This window comes from Silurus aristotelis (assembly GCF_946808225.1).
Source record: "Silurus aristotelis genome assembly, chromosome: 11".
NCBI lineage: Eukaryota > Metazoa > Chordata > Actinopteri > Siluriformes > Siluridae > Silurus > Silurus aristotelis.
The window spans coordinates 26,097,318-26,107,006 of NC_139584.1; the positions used below are offsets into that span (position 1 = coordinate 26,097,318).

Here is a 9,689-nt window from a genome sequence, read left to right on the forward strand (position 1 = left end):
GGTAGATTCCACAGTGTCAAGTCAGATCCAGAATCATCTTTCACATCAAACTTCTTAGAAGACAGTCTTTTCAGCGATCTTCTTCGATTGTTCATGTCGTCTGAAAAAAATGTCTGCAAATATATAATTGAAATTCTGCTCCACAGTTTTATAAGGTAGAATTTGTTACGCGAGGGTGATTGTGGGCGTGCAAGTTTTGCCGTAGCATTAATAGAAGGGTTTGTGTGTAAACCTCTGGCCATGCTACCAACGGAAATGTGGTGCGTCTCAACACTCCCAAACCTCTACCTGTTCTTCAAACAGTCCAGATTTGGCATTAACTCCCTCGGATTGTTTTTTTTGTCGGTTTCATTGTTTGTCAGAGCACCACACTGGCAGCGGTACAGTTGTTGGCAGGTATCCCAATGCCAATGCGCCTGTGGCATGTGAACATCTTTCGCAGTTCTGCCCGGAAGCGATCGTGTAACCATGCATACAGAAATGGGTTGCAGCAAGACGAGCTCATGGCGCACAGGTGGCACAGCAGCTGGATGAGCAGAAAGTAGCGTTTGTCAATCAAATCGATATCGATGTCCCGGAGGACGTTAAACACACTGATGGGCAGCCAGCAGACTGCGAACGCTGCCACCACCAATGTCACTAGGCGGAAGGTTTTGCGTTTCCGTGCCCTCTGAGCCTCTGCCTGGCTTTGCGTGTGGTGTCCGGGTACCACACAGTTGCGCAGCTTGACAGATATGCGCAGGTATGAGATGCAGAGGGCTGAAAGCGGGAGGACGTAGGTGATGAAGAGGGTGCTGTAAGCATAAGCCAGCCGCTCACGCTCCTGGCCCATCCAGAACTCTTCGCAAATAGTGAAGCCTTCATCTCGGAACTCCACGTGGTAAGTGTGGGCCACAGCTGGAGCCACCAGACTACAGGAAAGAATCCAGATGCCAGAGAGGAGATAAGCACAGGCCAGGACAGAGATGCGTTTCTTCAGTGGGTGCACGGTAGCATAGTATCTACAGGGCAAAAACAAAAAGTTTTCTCAAAAGTCATGCGAAAAATTGCAAGTCATTGACAAAATAACATCTTTTTTAGTTTGCACAATTTTCATGTGCAGCCCAGTTAATGGAAGGCAATTTACTTTGTCTATCTTATGGACAGCTTAATGAGGCTAAAGAGGTTTTAGTTTAATAGATATATTTAACAATTTTGCTTTCATGCGGAAGTGAATTATTTGCTTATTCTTGTCTATGTAGTGTAGCGGAGACAGAAGAAGTACACATATAAAAGTGTGTGCATGTTTATTACTAGCAGTTATACCAGTATATATACAGAGTTGTGCAAAAGTTTTTTTCATTGTTTATTTTTAGGAATTCATAAAATGCAAAGTGAGCATTTTTTTTTTTTTTTAAATTAGATCGATATTTTTTGCATCACTACTCTTTGGCTTTCAATTCTTACACTTACATACACACACATACAAAAAAATCTTGGATATTGTATGATCAGAGTCTGGTATAAGATTAACCAGTTATAGGTACTAATGATCATCAATTTCATATGTAGGTTGAAACACAGTTATTTACAGAAACAGAAACAGCTGTGTAGGAGGCTTTAAACTGAATAAGGAACAACCAAACTCAGGTATTAAGGTGAGGTTGTGAAAGACAGGTTCATGTCACAGGTCATACACCATGGCAAGACTAAGCAGAGCAACAAGACACAAGGTACAGAATCAGGTCTTTCTTAGGCTAAGATTTTAAAGCAGACTGGGGTTTCAAGATGTGCTTTTTTAAACTATTTTTAAGAAACACAAAGAAACGAGGAATGTAGGACACAACTTAATGGAGCAGATGAAAGACACATCATGCTTACATCCCTTCGAGATCAGAAGATGTCCAGTAAGGATATCAGCAAAGAAACCTAGGTAAACCCATCTACTGTCCACAAAGTCTGGCAAGAAGTGGTCTTCATGGAAGTAATGCAGCCATACCTTCTATATGGAAACAAGGCTAAGAGACTCATTTATGCACAAATATGTACTCTGGACTAATGAGTCAAGATCTGAAATATTTGGCAGGAGGTAAGTTGTTTGCCAAAAGGCTGGAGAGTAGTACAAGAATGAGTGCAAGTAACAGTGAAGCATGGCAGAGTCCTCTTGCAAGTTTAAGGCTGAAGAAGTTCAACAAGTCCTGGAAGTAATAGTTTTGGTGCCCACAGTGCCCTGATCTCAACATCTTCGAGTCTGCCCAGGATTACATGAAGAAACAGAAGGATTTGTAAAGACCTCAACTCAAAGATCTGTGGTTAGCTCTCCAAGATGTTTGGAACAACCTACCTGCCAAGTTCCTTCAAAAACTGTGTGCAGGTATACCTAGAAGAACTGATGCTGTTTTGCAGACAAAAGGTGGTGACAACAAATATTAATTTGATTTATATTTCCATTTTGTTTATCTATTTTCATTTATTCATTCATTTTCTCCCGCTTATCCGTAATTCGGGTCGCGGGGGCAGCAGTCTAAGCATGCCCCCGCCTTCGACTGCTGCCCAATCCTCACAGCACCGTCCCTTACGGTCCCTCCTGCAGGTGGTGAGCCCACGGGAAAGCGGCCCCACGTCACTCCGACGTCACGGACCTTGATATTTCCCTCGTAAGGGACCCCCGGAGCATAGAGGGTTAAGGGCCTTGCTCAAGGGCCCAAGAGTGGCAGCTCTTATTTATTTATTTATAAATTTATTTATTTTCTATTCTGTTAATTGATAAAAATAACTTAAATTACTGTCTTAAATTGTGCATTTACAGCATTTTTCACACCTGCTTGAAACTCCTGTACACATACAACTGTACTCTATGTATACATGTACCTTTATATATGAACAAAAAGCAGAATAGCCGTTTAGTCTATGCTTTGTATATATATATATATATATATATATATATATATATATATATATATATATATATATATATATATATATATATATATACACACACAGACACACACACACACACATTTAAAATGTATAATATCTAAAGCAGCAAAGCATAGACTAAACGGCTATTCTGCTTTTTGTTCATGACACTGAAAAATGAAAACACTTAAAGCTACTGCTTGCATGGCTTATTTAATTTTTTCCATATTTTATTATAATTTTTTTATCTAAACCGTTAACTTCGTATTAACAGTGACATTTCTTCCATTTTCTCTCATGCGTCTAAATAATAATTCCCACATACCTGTCCACACCAATTGCCGTTAATGTGAACACAGACACGTACACAGTCACCGGCTGAATGAGAAACACCAGATAGCACATGAATTTCCCAAACACCCAACCTCGAGGGTTAAAGGCATACGCCAGAGTGAACGGCACGCAGGTGGCGCACATCAGCATGTCCGAGAATGCCAGGTTTCCGATGAAGAAGTTAGTCACATTGTGCATCTTTCTGGTCTGACAAATGACGTAGAGCAGTAAATAGTTCCCAAAAACTCCCACCAGCACTACCAGTGTATAGCAAGGAATTATGAGAAGTTTGAAAGACTGGAGAAGCTCCACTCCAACGAACTGTGGACTGCGCTTTGCTGAGGCATTTGTTGACTGCACTGCCACCTCATATATCCGACTGATGCTCGAGTTCTCTGTGGTGATGTTGCCCATGAAGCAAGAGGCCATTGGTTCAGTTGGCCAACTGCTGCCACTGGCCTCCATGCTTCAGTGCTGGAATGCAGGTTCACTGACCTGGAGTTGGAAAGAACAGAAATTGTTTAGCTACATTTTAGCCAAAAACATTCAAACCCAAGAGCATGGATGTCAGTTTCATAAATCACAGATGGTTCTGGAAACCTCAGAGGAACTAGCGAAACAGTTGGCTGTGTCCTGAGTGGGCGAGCGGTGTCGAATGCTAATGCAGTCTGTGCTACAAAAATGCAAAACTTTTTACGGTCTGGAACAGATGACAGGAAATGTGTGCAAATAGCCATTTTCGATGCACCGGAAGGGTTTTAGGATTCAGCAGCTTACACTGTTGTGTTAATCTTTTCCCTCCCAATTCAAAACATTAGCTCGTAACAGATGGTAAGATAGGGAAAGACGTCAGAGGAGCTCATGCTTGTTAGCCTTGTTTAAATGTGTAGCATGCACAGCAGTGAACAAAAAACAAGTACCATAATGAACATCAACATACGTCGAAGCTGTTCGGCACATTACAATGATGTATATTTGCATGGAGTTTGAATTGTAATGCTAAAGGTCAGCTCACTCTTTCCAACTTCATTACAAACTGAGCAAATGACTGCCAGTAAGTGACTACTTAATATTTAAGAGAAAACCATAAGAAAGTTAATGAAGGTGTTTTTCCCAATAGTGACAAATAGTCATTTGTGTTTTATTGGGGTTAGTGATGGCCTGGGGAAGCTTTTGCTTTTGTAACTTTTTGCATAAAGTTAGCAGTTCTTATTTGGTTATGATTGTCTGCTTAATCAGAATTTCTGACAGGAGACAAAAGTGCTTATTCACCATTTGATATTTGTGAAAAGTGTCAAGTAATACTTTACAAACTCAGTTTTCAATTGTTGGACTAAACCTGTAATTGCAGGTTTTAACATATTCATTCATTTTCTCCCGCTTATCCGTAATTCGGGTCGCGGGGGCAGCAGTCTAAGCAGGACCCCGCCTTCGACTGCTGCCCAATCCTCACAGCACCGTCCCTTACGGTCCCTCCTGCAGGTGGTGAGCCCACGGGAAGGTGGCCCCACGTCACTCCGACGTCACGGACCTTCATATTTCCCTCGTAAGGGACCCCCGGAGCATAAAGGGTTAAGGGCCTTGCTCAAGGGCCCAAGAGTGGCAGCTTGGCGATACCGGGGCTTGAACCCCAGACCTTCCGATCGGCAACCCAGCGCCTTAACCGCTGGAGCCACCACTCCCCCCTGGTTTTAACATAATTCATAACAAATGATTTGAACAACAAACAAAACATATTCCTTTTTTGGGCTCATTGGCGTTACTCTAGGATAACTTTTAACAAAATAGAACACAATAGTAGTGGTAAATGGTTTTTGCCCCAGATAAGAGTGTGTATTATAAAACACTTGTCAGTATGTTGTTATAGGAAATCCTGGGATAGTGTAATGTGGCCTTATGCAAAGCTGAGATACTGCTACCAGCATTGAATTATTGCGCAATAATTTATACCCTAATTTTATTTTATTTTTATAAAAATTAGCTTTTTTATTGATTCATGAAATAGTGCTTTTTTATCCATTTATAACTACATTTAATATAAGACTTTCCTGTGTGGAAAACTGAAGACTCTGGAGACTTGTTCTATAAATGCTACATAAACAATAGTTATACAGTATAAACAGAGCTACTGGTAGAGCTGCTGCCATTATAAAAATTTCAACACTTTCTGACAGAAAAAACTATTCAGCAACGCTGTGGAATAACTTGATTAGCTGATTCCTTGTCAGCATTTTCTTAAAACATTACAACCAATCCTTTCTTGGTATTTCTGGTTTTCTTTGTCCGACTAGTATGATGCTATATGTTTTTAAATCGTGTCCATCTAACCTGCTCTGGCCAGAGGCATTTTTTTTCTATTACCCCAATTCCTCTCCATCACATGCACAAAACATAGGTGCATTGAAAAGTGCAAAACTGGATACATTATTTTGAATATATTCAGTCTGGTGAGTTGGTCTTGAGTTCAGTCTTTTCAAACATCTCAATCTCAGCTTTAGCCGAAACGGCAAATAGATTGGCATCAATTTGAGGGTACAGCAAAGTATATACGTCTAGGGAACTATAAAAACATCAAACGATTTTGTCCTAAAATTCTTGAGGTGGGGTGGGCGGTGTTAATTTTTGTTTACCAGGAAAAAATAGGCCCGACCTTTAGTCATTATTTGCTCAGAAGAATTTCACCGAGCGTCCTCTGTTATCAGACTTTGCTCTGATCAGTGCCCAAGACCAGGTTCTCTTAAAGGCTTATTTTTTGCTATGATCTCAAACATAGTAATTTCCCCTGGCCATTCACTGCCCAGCTCTTTCACTAATTTCCCGATAAAAGCCTGCAGCAACAAAATGAAATAATAATTTTTTTCCTAGACAAGTTTATGAGGTTTATGTTATTCTGTCAGTAAAGTTAAAAATGAATTGATATAAATTTGTACATTTTGGCCTTTATGAATACATGCACGATAAAAAAAAAAAAGATGGAATGTCAGCTGTGGCATAAACGGATATCAGTCATTCGTGACTGTGTTGAAAATGTTTCCAATGCAGCACAGCATAATGTGTTTCAAAATTGTTTCAAGCATTCAAGTGCCTCCTGTTGTTCTCTTGACCCAGTCAGCTGACTTGATACCACAAGGTGTTCTAGTTCAAGTGCTACTTTTACACTGTTTGGAATAAGCATTTATTCAAGAAATAAAGCTTAATGTGGTGAGTTTTTAAATGCTGAAGTAATGTTAATCAAGGCTTTGGATTTTTGGACAGGGCAGTAATGGACATGGTAGAATTAATGAATTCATTCAGATTATGCCATTGCTTGCTTAAAAAAACAACAACAACCTTTGGCCTGTACACGGCAAGATTTATCAGTTGATTAGAAATAATCAAATACTTACCTAATACTAAATAACTACACCGAACACATTTAAAGCCTAAAGCATATTTGTCAATTATGTATACAAATTGAAATGTAATTTTCTTGTCATTGCATTGACTATTTTCCTTGGTATTAAAACGGAAATTGTTAGGACTTTGTGTAGTCTGACGAGCTGTAACGGTATGATGCGATATGTTTTTTTAAATCGTGTCTATCTAACCTGGTTTGGCCAGGGGCATGTTTTTATTACACAAATTCCTCTTCATCCCCTGCACACAACTTAGGTGCATTGAACAGGCCAAAAACTGGATACAATATTTTGAAGATGTTCAGTCTGGTGAGTTGGCCTTGAGTTCAGTCTTTTAAAACATCTCAATCTCAGCTTTAGATGAAACGGCAAATAGATTAGCATCGATTTGAGGGTACGGCAAAGTATTTATACCGAGGGTTTTTAAATGCTGAAGTAATGTGACTCAAGACTTTGGATTTTTGGACAGGGTAGAATATATGCATTTATTTTTAATATGTCTGCCATTGCTAACTAAAAAAGCTTTGCTTGGCCTGTACACAACAATTGAAATAATTCGAAAATAATATAAATAGCTTACGTCCTTCAGTGACTATAAAAACTCACCTGTTCCATGAGCAGCCTGATTAAGAAAAACTGATAAAAAAAAACTTTTATTCATGTATTTGTTTTTATTACGTGTTCAGTTTTTCCTGTGCAAGGACGCAGTAGATCTAGATCTTATCCTGAAAACACTTAGCGAGGCAACAGTCAATCACAGTGAACAATGCACACACACACACACACACACACACACACACACACACACACACACACACACACACACACACACACACACTCGCTCACACCTAAGGACATTTTAAACCAGCCAGTCCACCTGCTGCCATGTTTTTGGGAAGTGTATGGTGAAACACACTGGCAGGACCCAGAAAACATAATTAAACCCAGGAGCCTGGAGCAAAAAATGGGAAAAAGCCTATCTACTGCACCTCAGTGCCTTCCGACTATAATATATTTTCGAATGAATTCTGAGTTATATTACATAATAAAATTTAATTTTTTTCTCAGTATTTTAAGACATTGCACCATTTACACTCTTAATATCACCAAAATGAGGATGGGTTCCTCTTTTGAGTCTGGTTCCTCTCTAGGTTTCTTCATCATAACATCTAATGGAGATTTTCCTCGACACAGTCCAGGTTCGTGCTCATCAGGGATAAACACACATCATTTCCTTTCATTCTAAGCTCTTTAAGTTCTGTAAAGCTGCTTTGAGACAATGTCCATTGTGAAAGATGCTATAAACTCGAGCTTAAATTAAACACCGAATGTTATATAACTTCCAGAATGATCCATTGGCATGTCCAAGATTACATGGTTCAGCATTCTCTCTCTGTGCACATCAAACATCAGAATCAAGAGATCCATGACTGTAAATGTGCATTCAATGTTGGTTCCAGCAGGGCTAGTTGGAGTATTTCATACACTGCTTTTCTCTTGGGATTTTGACAAACAATATTCTCTAGAGTTTACACAAAATGTTGAGAAAACAAAATCTATCTTGTGAATGGAGGGTCTGCAAATTCAAACACCTTGAGTGAGCTCAGAAGAGAACACTCGGACTGGTTTGAGCTGACAATACATCTGTGGTAACTCAATTAGGCACTCTTTACAACCTGTCATGAGCAGAAAAGCATCTCACCTAAAACACAACAAACCCTAGAGATCATTTAGGACTAGAAAAAGGTTCAGTGATTGTTTTTCTCATTTCTCTGAATTGTGTGCCCATGATATCCTCAGATTTCTCCTCTTGGCTGACAGAAAATGAATGCAATATTTATTGTTGTGTGGGAAATTCTCTGATTGGCTGATTCCAAAATAATCAAACCAGCCCATGTGTTCCCATCACCGATGTCACAAATGAATTCACAAAGATGACACTTTTTCCGTTATTATGATATTTATTATATAATTTGTTGAGAACTTGACCTGCATGATTTCTTTTTAATGCTGCATTTCATTGCATTGCTGACATACGATTGTCTGAAGAAACGATGCGACAGCACGAATCATCAGGTCATCAATCATCAACATGTTCCTAATAAATTGAACAGTGACTGTTGCTCTGGATGGTATTTGGTTGGTATTTGGCACACACTAAAAGTAATCAGTGGACAAGCTGAAAAGTTATTTAATGAAATCTGGGAAGTTCACCTGGAGGTTCATCCCTGAAGATAAGGAATGGCGGTAAAATAAAATCTTGACCACCATTAGGAAAAAAACCATTCAATTTAAGTTAATTAGACATATGACACATTCATATATATCCATCCGCCTGAAAAAATAGAGCTGTAATTGATTTAATCCAATCAGTCAAGGAGATTACTGACAAAAACCTAATGACTAGGATGAAATGTGCACATAGTTTCACAAATGATTAGAAAATAAAACCCTATGCCCCATAATTTATACATCATAATTGTAGTTCCATCAGAAAAAAATAAATAAATAGTCATAATTAAATGAATCCTGGTTTGTAATTAGTTCTCATTACCAGTTAATTAAATAATGCATAAATAGAGGGTTTATAGTGAGCTTACCTGATGTTCCTTTTGATATAAATGTCCTGTTAGAAAGCAAACCCAGGTAAAGCAGTGTATAGGACTCGCCCTGCTGCGGGTTTCATTGGCTTCGGTGCCGCTCGCGCTGTTTGAGAGGCGCGCGCGCGCGTCCCCGCGTCCACCTCCCCTTCAGGTTGCCCGCTTTGAGCGCGAGGCTGGGGGGCGGAGTCTGCAGATACAGTACATAAAAAAAAAAAAACATGCAATAAATAATACACAGAAATATAAAATGCAAATATAAATAGATTAATTAATCTATATAACAACTAATCAGGCAAGAATAAAGTCTGTAGAGCAGTTATATATTTAGGTTAATGTATTATTATTATTATTATTATTATTATTATTATTATTATTATTATTATTATTATTATTATTATTATTATTATTATTTTATTTATGCATCCTAAATAAAATAATCAATTAAATACTCCCCCACCTC

The 9,689-nt window shown here is 38.9% G+C and overlaps 1 protein-coding gene across 1 annotated transcript; it reads right to left on the bottom strand.

The window, feature by feature from the left end:
- Positions 1–9,322, bottom strand: prlhr2a (prolactin releasing hormone receptor 2a). Its single transcript, XM_083554071.1, has 3 exons — positions 9,227–9,322; positions 3,224–3,726; positions 1–1,001 (listed from the first exon to the last, which is right to left on the bottom strand). The coding sequence occupies exons 2-3, from the start codon at positions 3,694–3,696 to the stop codon at positions 359–361; spliced, it is 1,116 nt and encodes a 371-aa protein (XP_083410197.1). The 5' UTR covers positions 3,697–3,726; positions 9,227–9,322; the 3' UTR covers positions 1–358.
- Positions 9,323–9,689: the final 367 nt, after the last annotated feature.